Source organism: Symphodus melops, assembly GCF_947650265.1.
Source record: "Symphodus melops genome assembly, chromosome: 1".
NCBI lineage: Eukaryota > Metazoa > Chordata > Actinopteri > Labriformes > Labridae > Symphodus > Symphodus melops.
Genome location: NC_136691.1, coordinates 56,244,689 through 56,260,826, shown reverse-complemented (window position 1 = coordinate 56,260,826; position 16,138 = coordinate 56,244,689). Strand labels below are relative to the sequence as shown.

The following is a 16,138-nucleotide window of genomic DNA, read 5'->3' as shown; positions in this document are numbered from 1 at the left end:
GTTCTAGGGCTTCATATTTGGTGGTTAATCTTCATGTCAGACTCTTTTCAATCCCAGTTCATCACAGACCGACTCTATATAAACTCACTGATGTTCATCATCTGTTTAAATGTCCCACGCTCCGTTTAGCCTCTTTTTAATGTCCGTCTTTTCTCCGGTATTAAACTCTGCTCATGTTGCTCATGTTGCACAGTTACTCTGATTAGTGAGCTGAAGACACAGGTTAGAGACACGTCCAAGCTGACAAGAGTGCAGAGACAACATTACCTGAAGTCATTTAATTAACCAGAGCTGACAAGATGACAATATTTCAGTTGAAGACACACACACACACACACACACACACACACACACACACACACACACACACACACACACACACACACACACACACACACACACAAACACACACACACACACAAACACACACACGGGTTTGATGACAAACTGAACCTCGTCACATCCACCTGTTTGTAATCAACTCGTCAGGAATTGAGAGCTCTGATTGGCTGAGAAACAGGTTGAAACTGTTGCTCTGCAGGCTCCTAATCACTGCACTGCTGAGGACGGAGGGTGTACTTGTTGTTATGTCCGGTCAGTTTGAGTTATTTGTTTGTGTCTAGCTTCATTAGTTTGACTGAAGCCATGGGACTTCCTCTACGGTAACGTTTCAGTCTTCTTTCTGTGCTCTACGGTTTAGATTCTAAACGTGTTACAGTCTGACTTATTCTGCAAACTTCTTCTTTTTCAGAGTGGTGCTGATATGGCTCGTGCTTATTGGAGAGCTTCATGCAAGCATTAACTGTAAGTCCTACATGTTGCATTAGTACTTTAAAAACAAACTCTTCATTTTCTATTTCTAACATTTAATTTAGTGACTGCTCAAAACTGCTTTTTGAAGTAAAGTTTTATTGGGGATTTTTTCAACAGCTCCACACTTTGGATCTGGTGTGTTGGATGTGGTCTATGAAGCCCCGGCTCACAGCTACCATCAACAGCCCCAGGTGCCTCAACACCAGCTGCAGCCTCAGGGGCCCGGAAACCTTTCCAGTCACCAGACTTCAAAATTCAGCCCAGTGTTCTCTCCAGGATCTCCTGGGCCTGACTTTGAGCATGAGTCCCAGGCGACTCTCTACCAGCCCAAGCTTCAGTCACATGTTCCTCAATACCAGCCTGAACCTGAGGTGCCTCGATACCGGGCCAAGCGGCATGCTGTGCCCAAGAAGTCTGTGCGGAAGGTCAACGTGTGTCGGCGCAGGCCCGAGTGTCTGCACAACTGTTGGCTCAGGCCCAAGTGTATTGCTGAGTGTCTGCGATGGCCTAAGTGTCTGCCAAGGTGTGTGTACAAGTGTAAGCGCCGGTCCAAGTGTCGGGACAAGTCCAAGTGTCTACCAAAGTGTCTGGTCAGGTGTCGGCACAGGCCCAACTGTCTGGTCAGCTGCAAGCGCTGGCCCAAGTGTCAGCCCAGGTGTCGGCGTCGGTACAAGCATAGGCATTAGCCCAGTCTGGAAGACGCTCACTCGTCTATTTAATGAAATGCAGATGCCTGACCCTCTACACCGGACTTGGCCCCTCAAGACTTGCCACCTATCTAATCGATCTGATGATGTCTTGGACTGATCCTTCTTCAAATGCAAACTAGTAACGTGGACGCCTTCAAGCAATAAATCTTGTATTACATAACTGGTGTGGAAATGTACATTATTTTCAAGGTATCAGTGCTGTAAGCGTTAACCTTGTAGTTCAAAAATCACTTAAGCTCTAGTGCAGTTTCAGCCCAGCTGCTTGCTGTTTAGATCCTCGCCAAACTATCTAGTTACTAGATCTGGCTGTCACACCAGGAGTTGTAATTCCTTTTAATTAAATCCTCAGTTTAGTTGCCTACTGTAGCTGGCATGTGAAAAAGTATAAAATACTCTTGCATTGTACTTCTGCAAGCAGCAATACCACTGTCCAAGCAAACACTTGCCAGTGTGCAGATGAATTCAATATTGACGCATCTGCAAACCCAGTTACCCTACAATAACCACACGACCTGTCTTAACGGGTAAACAATCCAAACAAAGCTGTTACTTTAAAACATCACCCTTGTGCAGTATGTTCCAGTGATGACTAATCAGACCATCTCTAATGGACACAATGGAAGATATTCCACTTCTGGACGGGCTTAATTTCTCAAATAATGGAGGTTAATGCTCGTTTCAGGTCAGCATAAAGTTACTCAACAGTCTTTCCTTGTGTTACTCTTAGGAAAAGTAAAATGTCTGACCAATGTGCTCTACGAAAGCTTTCCAAACAAAAGCTTTCGTAGTGCTTTCCAACAGACGCATTGAAATAAAGATTTTATGGTTAATTCTTGGATGCATTTTAAAATTCCTTTTTCAAATAAAGAGCCGAGAGGTCAGATCATGGTCATGTTGTACACGTTTGGAGAGCTCTACAGATGAAGCCAAAGGAAAGAGTCCCACCTTTCCTGAACATGTACCTCTACTGGTCCGTGCACGGTCCTCTCTAACACCGTGCAGTGGCCGAGATCCCTCGAGTGAGTCGTCGATAACATCGGCAGACTTCCTACGCCCTTACGCGTCACTGAAGAAAACAAGTTGCAACCATTGATCTCACCACCTGGGGGAGCTGTGATAATGGAGGCTAAAGTGATTACTGCATCTGAAAACAGCTGTGCGTAATACTGTATGTGTCAGTCTATGGCGCATCTTGACCTCTCTTACTGTGAGATAAAGTCCACTGTATCAACACCCTGATAAGTGGAATCCTAAATGTGTATTTTGCCTCTGCTTTTGGACATGCAGTGTTTCATCTTTACTACAGAATTGTTTTTTCTCCTCATGCTCTCTTCATCCCAACGCTTCTTCGTGTTTTGGACCCTTCAAAGTACATGTGAATAGGTTTTATATACTGTTATTCAGTTAATTTATTTCAATTTGAAAGAACAGGTTGTCTTAGTAACGCACAAACAGAGGGGGGGTGTGTAGGGAAAGGGTTTCGCTGGTTTGAAAAAGACTCCCTGTGACCTCTGATGGAGTGCACTCCGTCACAGAGGAGGAGGAGGTTGGTTTGATAAAGGCCCTGAGAGACTGTGGGAGCTGTGGTCAGTTCAGCTCATGGGCCCAGGTGTGCACAGTTACTCTGATTAGTGAGCTGAAGACACAGGTTAGAGACACGTCCAAGCTGACAAGAGTGCAGAGACAACATTACCTGAAGTCATTTAATTAACCAGAGCTGACAAGATGACAATATTTCAGTTGAAGACACACACACACACACACACACACACACACACACACAAACACACACACGGGTTTAATGACAAACTGAACCTCGTCACATCCACCTGTTTGTAATCAACTCGTCAGGAATTGAGAGCTCTGATTGGCTGAGAAACAGGTTAAAACTGTTGCTCTGCAGGCTCCTAATCACTGCACTGCTGAGGACGGAGGGTGTACTTGTGGTTATGTCCGGTCAGTTTGAGTTATTTGTTTGTGTCTAGCTTCATTAGTTTGACTGAAGCCATGGGACTTCCTCTACGGTAACGTTTCAGTCTTCTTTCTGTGCTCTACGGTTTAGATTCTAAACGTGTTACAGTCTGACTTATTCTGCAAACTTCTTCTTTTTCAGAGTGGTGCTGATATGGCTCGTGCTTATTGGAGAGCTTCATGCAAGCATTAACTGTAAGTCCTACATGTTGCATTAGTACTTTAAAAACAAACTCTTCATTTTCTATTTCTAACATTTAATTTAGTGACTGCTCAAAACTGCTTTTTGAAGTAAAGTCTTGTTGGGGATTTTTTCAACAGCTCCACACTTTGGACCTGGTGTGTTGGATGTGGTCTATGAAGCCCCGGCTCACGGCTACCATCAACAACCCCAGGTGCCTCAACACCAGCTGCAGCCTCAGGGGCCCGGAAACCTTTCCAGTCACCAGACTTCAAAATTCAGCCCAGTGTTTACCCAGGTCCATGCCCTTTCTCCAGGATCTCCTGGGCCTGACTTTGCGCATGAGTCCCAGGCGACTCTCTACCAGACCAAGCTTCAGTCACATGTTCCTCAATACCAGCCTGAACTTGAGGTGCCTCGATACCGGGCCAAGCGGAGTTCTAAGAAGCCTGGGCAGTTGGGCAAGTCCAAGCGGCGGCCTCTGCCCGTGTGTTGGCCCAACCGTCTGCCCACGTGTCGGCCCAAGCATCTGCCCAAGTGTTGGCTCCATCTGCCCAAGTGTTGGCTCAACAGCCTGCCCCCGTGTCGGCCCCCGTGTTCTCTTAAGCGTCTGCCCAAGTGTTGGCCCAATTGTAAACCGGCGCATCTGCCCTATTGTTGGCGAAGGCTTCTACCCAAGTGTTGGCCAGTCTCCAAGTACCTGCCCAAGTGTGTGCCCCGACATCTGCCCAGTTGTTGGCCCAGACGTCTACCCAAGATTTGGTTCCGGCGTCTGCCCAAGTGTCCGCCCAAGTGTTTGCTCGTGCATCTGAGCCAGTGTGGGCTCAAGCAGCTGCCCAAGTGTCGACCCAGACGTCTGCCCAAGTGTTGGCTTAAGCTGCCCAAGTGTTTGCTGAAGCGGCTCAGGCGTCTGCCCCCGTGTGGGCCCAAGTGTCCACCCAATTGTCCGCCCAAGTGTTTGCTCGCGCATCTGAGCCGGTGTGGGCTCAAGCAGATGCCCAAGTGTCGACCCAAGCAGCTGCCCAAGTGTTGGCTTAAGCTGCCCAAGTGTTTGCTGTGGCGGCTCCGGCGTCTGCGCCCGTGCAAGTGTCTGTCGCAGTGTCTGCTCAAATGCAAGAAACCAGGTGTGGGGAAGAGCTAAGTGTCGGCCCAAGCACGCTCATGGCCCTCGGCACCACCCAGCCCCGAGGACCACACGCCTGACCCATCCCCTCAGACTTGACGCCATTGGCCTGCAGATGTCTTGGACTGGTCCTTTTTGGAAGCTTGTACCGTGAAAGCCTTTAAGCAATAAAAAAGTTAATTACACTAATGTGGTCGTGTACATTATTTTCTGGGAATTTATTGGTGCAGTAGGTGTAAAGTCTGTGATTCAATGTTCGCTTAACATCTAGTTTAGTTTTAGCCCTACGCTTGGCTTTTAGATCGTCACCATCCCACTTCAGTGACTAGTTGTGACCGTCATCTCAAAGGTTTACAGCTTAGTTTCTTTTCCTGTAAAATCATTTTGGATAATGTGTACTTTTGCAAGCGCTGATCAAAATGTCTAATTGGCAAAAAACTTGAACCAGTTGGCAAAAGAATTTGCCAAGTCATTCAGCAAAACCGATTACCCTCCAATAACCACACGACCAACTGTCTAAGTACAGTGTTCAAAGCTGTTAATTTAAATCACCCATCACAAACGAGTCAGACAGTCTCCCGTAGTTTAACAAGATTAAACCGCTACAGTAAATGTGAACGAGTTAATTATTCACTCTCGGGAACAACGGCACGTTTAGAGAAACCTCAAGGACCCTAAACAGGAAATGGGCTGCATTTCCCATGTAAAGTGATTGGACCTGATTTAGTTTACATTTTTTAAGTTGCTCAGCTGCTCTGTAAAAACCTGAAGGAGACCAGAGCTGCATCAAGTGATGGACACAGACGGTGAGTGCTTTTGATTGTTTCCACCTAGAGATAAGAAACAATTCTCTGTTGGAATATTTCATGTATGTATTTTTATTTTAGGATAGTTTTATAATACATTTTATTTAAAGCTAGCTTTCAAAGTGGTCGGAGATAAGAACAAAGGTAACAACAGATCGATGAAATTAAAAACAAATGTACAAGACGAAGAGGATTCATGAGACCGGATGGAGAAAGATCAGACTGAATAGGAGTTTTAAAAGATTTGTTTTGGGACAGGGGTGGCTGTGGAAGGTTGAGGGTTCAATTCCCAGACGTGTCCTTATAAGACACTTTACCTTGAATTGCTCCCTCTGCTGCGTCAGGGATGTACGAGACTTAGACTTAGACTTAGACTGAACTTTATTGATCCTTTGGGATGGCTCCCTCAGGAAATTTAGGAGGGATGTACACACAGATGACTGAACTCCCTCAGTAGATAGTGAGGCCGCAGGCTAACAGCTAGCAGCTCGAGGTCCTGGCAACATGAGACTGTCTTTACGGAGATATGTCCTGGGTTACACCAGCGGTTGTTAACATACATGATGAGTCCCCCACCTTTACTTTTCCCGCTCGCTTTCGCGTCTCTGTCGGCTCTCACGGCAGTGAATCCCAACATGTTTACGTTAGCATCCGGTACTAGGTTGGTTAGCCATGTCTCCGTGAAGATAAACAAGCTGCTCTCACGGTAGATCCGCTGGTTGTTCAGTGCGGACAGCTCGTCGATCTTGTTCGGCAGCGAGTTCACATTCCCCATGATGACGGAGGGAATCGATGGCTTGTAGCGCCTCCGTTTCTCCGCTTTCTCGGCTTTTACCTTAGCTCCGGCCTTGCAGCCCCTCGGTTTCCTCCTCAGCTCCACCGGAATGGGGTGTCGTATCCCGGCGTGTCCCATTGTTCTTAGAGCCAGCAGTTCCTCCTGAGAAAAAGTGAGAAAACTGGCTCCTGGTTGAGTATTAAACTTAAGTGTATCCATAGGATATATAAAGCACACGATCTCTTCGAAGGAAAGAGTAAACAAATAGAGCTAAAAAGTTTTAAAAAAGGTTAAGAAAAGGCTAAAGAGAGAGAGCTGCTGGAGAGGCAGCCGTCGCTCACAGCGCCGGAAGTATGAATGTGTATCCGGGTCGCTGCTCTTGTGGTCGACCGGTTGGTGCTTTGAATTTGCCCACGGGGATAAATAAAGTTTAAAAAAAGTTAGGCACAAGGTTGCACATTAGATGTACCTGGGTAATGATAAAATGATCATTGAAGAGCCCTAAGAAATTGAGGGCCGACCAGGTGACCAGATTAATGATGTGGGCCTGTTGAAGATGACACCCAGATTTAACCTAAGTCGAGGTGTCATCTTTATTAGGGTGGTTGCCTGAAAGGCAAACCACACTACTGTCAATATTATTAGGGTGGTTGCCTGAAAGGCGAACCACACTACTGTCAATATTATTAGGGTGGTTGCCTGAAAGGCAAACCACACTACTAGTCAATATTATTATTCGTCTTATTATATCCTCAAAACGGGCCACGCTATTCCTCCCACAGCGTTTGCGCCACACACACAAGAAAGGTATCAAAACGACCGGCTCGGCCCCAAAAAGTGTGCTATTACTTCGTGGAAACCTCGGGCACACGGTTTGGACACAATTCCAGTTTAAGTGACAAAAATTTGGCCAAAATTTGCCCCATTCAAAGCAGATGGCAAAATTTGAAATCCTAGAGTGTAACTGCCAAAAACTTCAGTTTTGGAAACATATTTGTAAATCGCCATCCTGAAGTCATTGTTGCTCACATATACAACCAAAATACATCAGAAGAAAGCTCTGAGTGTCCTCTCACTCATAAAGCAAAAAGTAAAAACATAAAATGTTTCAGTCACCCAGGGGAGGCATTTGTTTGACAGTCACGCACCACATACACACACATTGGGCTCTCACTCCAACTGAGGTCCAGAATTTCACAGTTTTTACTCATGTTTTAAAATCACCACTGTGGTCCCAGTCTGAATGCTAGATGAAAATAAAATACAGCGAAACGTGCGTCTATTTGTGCTGTCGCTCACAGTCCAAACGGATTGGTGATACCATGTTTACTTTTTAAGATATTTGAGTTTTTGCGAGCAGTGGTAAGACCATTCAAATACATTGATAGAATGTTCTGGCAGTTTGGCAGATCAAAGCTGAACCAATCAGTGAGCAGCAGGTGTTCAGAGTTAGAGTGATGACATCATCATTTGAGTGGGACCATAGCAGTGGGACAGAGTTCTGTCTTAGCTGTTAGCTGACTACAGTTCAACAGTCTTACTGCAGTATAACTCAGAAACACATACACAGACGGCAACCACCCTCACAATTTCTGCTGGAATTGTCTAGTTACACCATATGACTTTATTTCTACCGAGGAAATGTAACAAACAGATTCCCCCGTAATTATTAGTTTTTAATAAATGAATAAAGTCAAAACTCTGAGGCACACGGGAAGTAACTTTGCTGTATTTTACTGTGAGTGAACGACACATTTCGCCCTGCAAACATGTGCACCTGAGAACATATAGGCTGTTTCTAACTGGACATTTACAGTCACAAGTTCACACTAAATAACTAACAGGGTGTTATAACCTGCTTGCACTGATCAGTGACGATGGGCTGTGTGTGTAATTCGATGGGCTGTGGGCTGTGGGTGTAATTCAACAGTCACTTCAGATCTGGATTAGTTTCAGCCCAGCTGCTTGATATTTAGATCCTCACCAAACTATCTAGTGACTAGTTGTGGCTGCCACACCAGGAGTTATAATTCCTTTTAATTAAATCCTCAGTTTAGGTTCATGCTTGGTTGCATATCATGGCTGGGAGGTGAAAAGTATAAAACACGCTTACATTGTACTTTTGCAAGCGACCATACCAATGTCGAAGCAACAAACACTTTCACCAGTTTGCAAACAAATTAAATATTAGCACCTCTGCAAACCCAGTTACCCTACAATAACCACACAACCTGTCTTGACGGGTAAACAATCCAAACAAAGCTGTTACTTTAAAACATCACCCTTGTGCAGTATGTTCCAGTGATGACTAATCAGACCATCTCTAATGGACACAATGGAAGATATTCCACTTCTGGACGGGCTTAATTTCTCAAATAATGGAGGTTAATGCTCGTTTCAGGTCAGCATAAAGTTACTCAACGGTCTTTCCTTGTGTTACTCTTAGGAAAAGTAAAATGTCTGACCAATGTGCTCTACGAAAGCTTTCCAAACAAAAAAGCTTTCGTAGTGCTTTCCAACAGACTCTTTGAAATGAAGATTTTATGGTTAATTCCTGGATGCATTTTAAAATTCCTTTTTCAAATAAAGAGCCAAGAGGCCAGATCATGGTCATGTTGTACACGTTTGGAGAGCTCTACAGATGAAGCCAAAGGACTGAAGAAAACAAGTTGCAACCATTGATCTCACCACCTGGGGGAGCTGTGATAATGGAGGCTAAAGTGATTACTGCATCTGAAAACAGCTGTGCGTAATACTGTATGTGTCAGTCTATGGCGCGCCTTGACCTCTCTTACTGTGAGATAAAGTCCACTGTATCAACACCCTGATAAGTGGAATCCTAAATGTGTATTTTGCCTCTGCTTTTGGACATGGAGTGTTTCATCTTTACTACAGAATGTTTTTTTCTCCTCATGCTCTCTTCGTCCCAACGCTTCTTCGTGTTTTGGACCCTTCAAAGTACATGTGAATAGGTTTTATATACTGTTATTCAGTTAATTTATTTCAATTTGAAAGAACAGGTTGTCTTAGTAACGCACAAACAGAGGGGGAGTGTGTAGGGAAAGGGTTTAGCTGGTTTGAAAAAGACTCCCTGTGACCTCTGATGGAGTGCACTCCGTCACAGAGGAGGAGGAGGTTGGTTTGATAAAGGCCCTGAGAGACTGTGGGAGCTGTGGTCAGTTCAGCTCATGGGCCCAGGTGTGCACAGTTACTCTGATTAGTGAGCTGAAGACACAGGTTAGAGACACGTCCAAGCTGACAAGAGTGCAGAGACAACATTACCTGAAGTCATTTAATTAACCAGAGCTGACAAGATGACAATATTTCAGTTGAAGACACACACACACACACACACACACACACACACACACGGGTTTGATGACAAACTGAACCTCGTCACATCCACCTGTTTGTAATCAACTCGTCAGGAATTGAGAGCTCTGATTGGCTGAGAAACAGGTTAAAACTGTTGCTCTGCAGGCTCCTAATCACTGCACTGCTGAGGACGGAGGGTGTACTTGTGGTTATGTCTGGTCAGTTTGAGTTATTTGTTTGTGTCCAGCTTCATTAGTTTGACTGAAGCCATGGGACTTCCTCTACGGTAACGTTTCAGTCTTCTTTCTGTGCTCTACGGTTTAGATTCTAAATGTGTTACAGTCTGACTTATTCTGCAAACTTCTTCTTTTTCAGAGTGGTGCTGATATGGCTTGTGCTTATTGGAGAGCTTCATGCAAGCATTAACTGTAAGTCCTACATGTTGCATTAGTACTTTAAAAACAAACTCTTCATTTTCTATTTCTAACATTTAATTTAGTGACTGCTCAAAACTGCTTTTTGAAGTAAAGTGTTGTTGGGGATTTTTTCAACAGCTCCACACTTTGGACCTGGTGTGTTGGATGTGGTCTATGAAGCCCCGGCTCACAGCTACCATCAACAGCCCCAGGTGCCTCAACACCAGCTGCAGCCTCAGGGGCCCGGAAACCTTTCCAGTCACCAGACTTCAAAATTCAGCCCAGTGTTCTCTCCAGGATCTCCTGGGCCTGACTTTGAGCATGAGTCCCAGGTGACTCTCTACCAGCCCAAGCTTCAGTCACATGTTCCTCAATACCAGCCTGAACCTGAGGTGCCTCGATACCGGGCCAAGCGATCTGTGGCGGGTAACTTGGAGTCCAAGCCCAAGGGGTCCAAGCGGCGGGCTCTGCCCGTGTGTTGGCCCAACCGTCTGCCCACGTGTCGGCCCAAGCGTCTGCCCAAGTGTTGGCACAATCTGCCCAAGTGCTGGCTCAACAGCCTGCCCATTTGTAAGCCCCCGTGTTCTCTTAAGCGTCTGCCCAAGTGTTGGCCCAATTGTAAACCGGCGCATCTGCCCTATTGTTGGCGAAAGCTTCTACCCAAGTGTTGGCCCGTCTCCAAGTACCTGCCCAAGTGTGTGCCCCGACATCTGCCCACTTGTTGGCCCAGACTACCCAAGATTTGGTTCAAGCGTCTGCCCAAGTGTCCGCCCAAGTGTTTGCTCGTGCATCTGAGCCAGTGTGGGCTCAAGCAGCTGCCCAAGTGTCGACCCAGACGTCTGCCCAAGTGTTGGCTTAAGCTGCCCAAGTGTTTGCTTAAGCGGCTCAGGCGTCTGCCCCCGTGTGGGCCCAAGTGTCCAGCCAATTGTCCGCCCAAGTGTTTACTTGCGCATCTGAGCCGGTGTGGGCTCAAGCAGATGCCCAAGTGTCGACCCAAGCAGCTGCCCAAGTGTTGGCTTAAGCTGCCCAAGTGTTTGCTGTGGCAGCTCCGGCGTCTGCGCCCGTGCAAGTGTCTGTCGCAGTGTCTGCTCAAATGCAAGAAACCAGGTGTGGGGAAGAGCTAAGTGTCGGCCCAAGCACGCTCATGGCCCTCGGCACCACCCAGCCCCCGAGGACCACACGCCTGACCCATCCCCTCAGACTTGACGCCGTTGGTCTGCAGACGTCTTGGACTGGTCCTTTTTGGAAGCTTGTACCGTGAAAGCCTTTAAGCAATAAAAAAGTTAATTACACTAATATGGTCGTGTACATTATTTTCTGGGAATTTATTGGTGCAGTAGGTGTAAAGTCTGTGATTCAATGTTCTCTTAATAACTAGTTTAGTTTTAGCCCTACGCTTGGCTTTTAGATCGTCACCATCCCACTTCAGTGACTAGTTGTGACCGTCACCTCAAAGGTTTATAGCTTAGTTTCTTTTCCTGTAAAATCATTTTGGATAATGTGTACTTTTGCAAGCGACCATACCAATGTCAAAGCAACAAACACTTTCACCAGTCTGCAAACCAATTAAATATTAGCACCTCTGCAAACCCAGTTACCCTACAATAACCACACGACCTGTCTTAACGGGTAAACAATCCAAACAAAGCTGTAACTTTAAAACATCACCCTTGTGCAGTATGTTCCAGTGATGACTAATCAGACCATCTCTAATGGACACAATGGAAGATATTCCACTTCTGGATGGGCTTAATTTCTCAAATAATGGAGGTTAATGCTCGTTTCCAGTTAGCATAAAGTTACTCAACGGTCTTTCCTTGTGTTACTCTTAGGAAAAGTAAAATGTCTGACCAGATAGATAGATACTTTATTGATCCCGAGGGAAATTCAGGGCACCCAGTAGCAGTATACAGACAGGCAGGACACAAGACATTGGTTACAATACACACCCTCAGTCCCCCCTCCCCTCTCTATACAATAATCCCCTAAACAAAATTTAGCAGCCCCTATGTGACTGAGAGCACAGAGGTCTTTGAGCTTTTTGCAACATAAAGGAGCAGTGATTAGCATTAAGTGTCCATGACAAGACAATAAGGTGAAACCAGGAGTGCTTAGGGTGATTGCCATTTAAGTACCCAACTATTGAGGAGCAGATTAGCATTAAGTGTTGAAGACAATAGAGTGAAACATGACCTAGTTAGGGTGATCATGTCAACCATTACAGATGTAGCATAACACAACAGTAGGATGAAACCAGACATGATTAGAGTGATTATCATTAAAGTGACCAGTGCTCAGTAAAGTGACTATCAACATGCATTAAAGTGTCCAAACTGGGGGCTGACTCTGAGGTCAGCAGTGCAGATGAGGAGTGAGAAAGAAAGTGAAAAATGAGTCCAGGGTTCACCGTGTGCTTCTACCCTGCCGTGACAGTGAAGTGTTCTCAACTCAACTCAACTCAACTTTATTTATAAAGCGCTTTTAAACAGCCGTAGCTGTGACAAAGTGCTGTACATACATGAAGAGCACAAACATAAAACATAAGTAAAACACTAACAGGGTTAAAACAATAAAACACTAAAACAAGAACAGAGTCTCATGCTGGGTTAAAATCCAAAGAATAAAAATGTGTTTTAAGATGAGTTTTAAAAATGGACAGTGAGGGGGCGTGTCTTATATGGAGAGGGAGGTCGTTCCAGAGTTTGGGACCGGCAGAAGAAAAAGCCCTATCCCCTCTGAGCTTCCGCTTACACCTCGGTACCTCCAGGAGCAGCTGGTCAGCTGACCTGAGGCACCGGGCAGGAGCGTAGGGATGGAGCAGCTCAGACAGGTAAGGTGGGGTGAGACCATTTAAAGATTTAAAAACAAATAAAATAATCTTAAAATGAACTCTAAAATGCACAGGCAGCCAGTGGAGGGAGGCCAGAATTGGGGTAATGTGCTCCCTCTTTCGTGCTCCGGTTAGGAGGCGAGCAGCAGCATTCTGAACTAACTGGAGCCGTGCGAGGGAGGACTGGCTGACTCCGACGTATAGTGCGTTGCAGTAATCCAGCCGAGATGTGACGAAGGCGTGGATTACTGTTTCAAAGTTCTTTTGTGAAATAAAAGGCTTCACCTTTGCCAGCCGCCTTAGGTGAAAGAAGCTGGATTTAACAGCTGCAGGACACCACAGACTGGTAGAACATCTGCAGCAGCTTTTTGCAGATGTTGAAGGACCCCAGCCTTCTCAGGAAGTACAGAAGACTCTGTCCCTTCCTGCAGGTAGTGTCCATGTTAGGCGACCAGTCCAGCTTGTCATCCAGCTGCAGCCCCAGATACCCGTAGGTCCTGACCACCTCCACGTCGACCCCCCCGATTGAAACAGGTTCTAGATGTGGTTTGTTCCTTCGGAAGTCCACCACCATCTCCTTGGTCTTGGAGGTGTTTAGCTGCAGATGGTTGGCACTGCACCACGTCACAAAGTCCTCGATCAGGCTCCTGTACTCCTCCTCCTGTCCATCCCTGACACAAGCAACTATCGCAGTGTCGTCCAAGTATTTCTGCATGTGGCAGAGCTCAGAGTTATACTGGAAGTCAGAGGTGTACAGGGTGAACAGGACAGGGGAGAGCACAGTCCCCTGTGGTGCTCCGGTGCTGCTGACCACAGTGTCAGATGTGCAGTCCTTCAGTCTGACGTACTGTGGTCTCTCTGTGAGGTAGTCCGTGATCCACCTCACCAGGTGCGAGTCCACCCTCATCTCGGTCAGCTTGTCTCTCAGTAGGAGGGGATGGATGGTGTCGAAGGCGCTTGAGAAATCAAAGAACATGATTCTCATCACGCTGCTCCCTTTGTCCAGATGAGAGTAAGCCCTGTGTGATAGAGGATGGCATCGTCCACGCCCACCTTTGCCTGGTATGCAGGTTTTAAATACTGTTATTCAGTTAATTTATTTCAATTTGAAAGAACAGGTTGTCTTAATAATGCACAAACAGAGGGGGAGTGTGTAGGGAAAGGGTTTCACTGGTTTGAAAAAGACTCCCTGTGACCTCTGATGGAGTGCACTCCGTCACAGAGGAGGAGGAGGTTGGTTTGATAAAGGCCCTGAGAGACTGTGGGAGCTGTGGTCAGTTCAGCTCATGGGCCCAGGTGTGCACAGTTACTCTGATTAGTGAGCTGAAGACACAGGTTAGAGACACGTCCAAGCTGACAAGAGTGCAGAGACAACATTACCTGAAGTCATTTAATTAACCAGAGCTGACAAGATGACAATATTTCAGTTGAAGACACACACACACACACACAAACACACACACAGGTTTGATGACAAACTGAACCTCGTCACATCCACCTGTTTGTAATCAACTCGTCAGGAATTGAGAGCTCTGATTGGCTGAGAAACAGGTTAAAACTGTTGCTCTGCAGGCTCCTAATCACTGCACTGCTGAGGACGGAGGGTGTACTTGTGGTTATGTCTGGTCAGTTTGAGTTATTTGTTTGTGTCTAGCTTCATTAGTTTGACTGAAGCCATGGGACTTCCTCTACGGTAACGTTTCAGTCTTCTTTCTGTGCTCTACGGTTTAGATTCTAAACTTGTTACAGTCTGACTTATTCTGCAAACTTCTTCTTTTTCAGAGTGGTGCTGATATGGCTCGTGCTTATTGGAGAGCTTCATGCAAGCATTAACTGTAAGTCCTACATGTTGCATTAGTACTTTAAAAACAAACTCTTCATTTTCTATTTCTAACACTTAATTTAGTGACTGCTCAAAACTGCTTTTTGAAGTAAAGTGTTGTTGGGGATTTTTTCAACAGCTCCACACTTTGGACCTGGTGTGTTGGATGTGGTCTATGAAGCCCCGGCTCACAGCTACCATCAACAGCCCCAGGTGCCTCAACACCAGCTGCAGCCTCAGGGGCCCGGAAACCTTTCCAGTCACCAGACTTCAAAATTCAGCTCAGTGTTTACCCAGGTCCATGCCCTTTCTCCAGGATCTCCATGGCCTGACTTTGAGCATGAGTCCCAGGCGACTCTCTACCAGACCAAGCTTCAGTCACACGTTCCTCAATACCAGCCTGAACCTGAGGTGCCTCGATACCGGGCCAAGCGGAGTTCTAAGAAGCCTGGGCAGTCGGGCAAGTCCAAGCGGCGGCCTCTGCCCGTGTGTTGGCCCAACCGTCTGCCCACGTGTCGGCCCAAGCATCTGCCCAAGTGTTGGCTCCATCTGCCCAAGTGTTGGCTCAACAGCCTGCCCCCGTGTCGGCCCCCGTGTTCTCTTAAGCGTCTGCCCAAGTGTTGGCCCAATTGTAAACCGGCGCATCTGCCCTATTGTTGGCGAAAGCTTCTACCCAAGTGTTGGCCTGTCTCAAAGTACCTGCCCAAGTGTGTGCCCCGACATCTGCCCAGTTGTTGGCCCAGACTACCCAAGATTTGGTTCAAGCGTTTGCCCAAGTGTCCGCCCAAGTGTTTGCTCGTGCATCTGAGCCAGTGTGGGCTCAAGCAGCTGCCCAAGTGTCGACCCAGACGTCTGCCCAAGTGTTGGCTTAAGCTGCCCAAGTGTTTGCTGAAGCGGCTCAGGCGTCTGCCCCCGTGTGGGCCCAAGTGTCCACCCAATTGTCCGCCCAAGTGTTTGCTCGCGCATCTGAGCCGGTGTGGGCTCAAGCAGATGCCCAAGTGTCGACCCAAGCAGCTGCCCAAGTGTTGGCTTAAGCTGCCCAAGTGTTTGCTGTGGCAGCTCCGGCGTCTGCGCCCGTGCAAGTGTCTGTCGCAGTGTCTGCTCAAATGCAAGAAACCAGGTGTGGGGAAGAGCTAAGTGTCGGCCCAAGCACGCTCATGGCCCTCGGCACCACCCAGACCCTGAGGACCACACGCCTGACCCATCCCCTCAGACTTGACGCCGTTGGTCTGCAGACGTCTTGGACTGGACCTTTTTGGAAGCTTGTACCGTGAAAGCCTTTAAGCAATAAAAAAGTTAATTACACTAATGTGGTGTACATTATTTTCTGGGAATTTATTGGTGCAGTAGGTGTAAAGTCTGTGATTCAATGTTCG

The 16,138-nt window shown here is 46.7% G+C and overlaps 3 protein-coding genes and 1 long non-coding RNA gene across 4 annotated transcripts; all 4 read left to right on the top strand.

The window, feature by feature from the left end:
- Positions 1–551: 551 nt before the first annotated feature.
- Positions 552–1,683, top strand: LOC306834241 (uncharacterized protein). Its single transcript, XM_079360077.1, has 3 exons — positions 552–662; positions 752–804; positions 931–1,683. Exons 1-3 carry the CDS (start codon positions 646–648, stop codon positions 1,497–1,499), a joined length of 639 nt encoding a protein of 212 aa, XP_079216203.1. The 5' UTR covers positions 552–645; the 3' UTR covers positions 1,500–1,683.
- Positions 1,684–3,416: 1,733 nt separating this feature from the next.
- LOC306833659 (uncharacterized protein) lies at positions 3,417–4,983 on the top strand. The gene is made up of 3 exons (XM_079359075.1): positions 3,417–3,547; positions 3,637–3,689; positions 3,816–4,983. Exons 1-3 carry the CDS (start codon positions 3,531–3,533, stop codon positions 4,814–4,816), a joined length of 1,071 nt encoding a protein of 356 aa, XP_079215201.1. The 5' UTR covers positions 3,417–3,530; the 3' UTR covers positions 4,817–4,983.
- A 4,883-nt stretch (positions 4,984–9,866) lies between these two features.
- On the top strand, positions 9,867–10,390 carry LOC306824590. The gene is made up of 3 exons (XR_013779159.1): positions 9,867–9,980; positions 10,070–10,122; positions 10,249–10,390. It is a non-coding gene; the product is annotated as an uncharacterized lncRNA (long non-coding RNA).
- Positions 10,391–14,503: 4,113 nt separating this feature from the next.
- LOC306821066 (uncharacterized protein) lies at positions 14,504–16,071 on the top strand. Its single transcript, XM_079339245.1, has 3 exons — positions 14,504–14,633; positions 14,723–14,775; positions 14,902–16,071. Exons 1-3 carry the CDS (start codon positions 14,617–14,619, stop codon positions 15,897–15,899), a joined length of 1,068 nt encoding a protein of 355 aa, XP_079195371.1. The 5' UTR covers positions 14,504–14,616; the 3' UTR covers positions 15,900–16,071.
- The last annotated feature ends 67 nt before the right edge of the window (positions 16,072–16,138 follow it).

Coding starts and splice junctions, on each gene's coding strand:
- LOC306821066 (XM_079339245.1), top strand. Junction 14,776..14,901: donor GCTTCATGCAAGCATTAACT/GTAAGTCCTACA, acceptor TTTTTTCAACAG/CTCCACACTTTGGACCTGGT.
- LOC306834241 (XM_079360077.1), top strand. Junction 805..930: donor GCTTCATGCAAGCATTAACT/GTAAGTCCTACA, acceptor TTTTTTCAACAG/CTCCACACTTTGGATCTGGT.
- LOC306833659 (XM_079359075.1), top strand. Junction 3,690..3,815: donor GCTTCATGCAAGCATTAACT/GTAAGTCCTACA, acceptor TTTTTTCAACAG/CTCCACACTTTGGACCTGGT.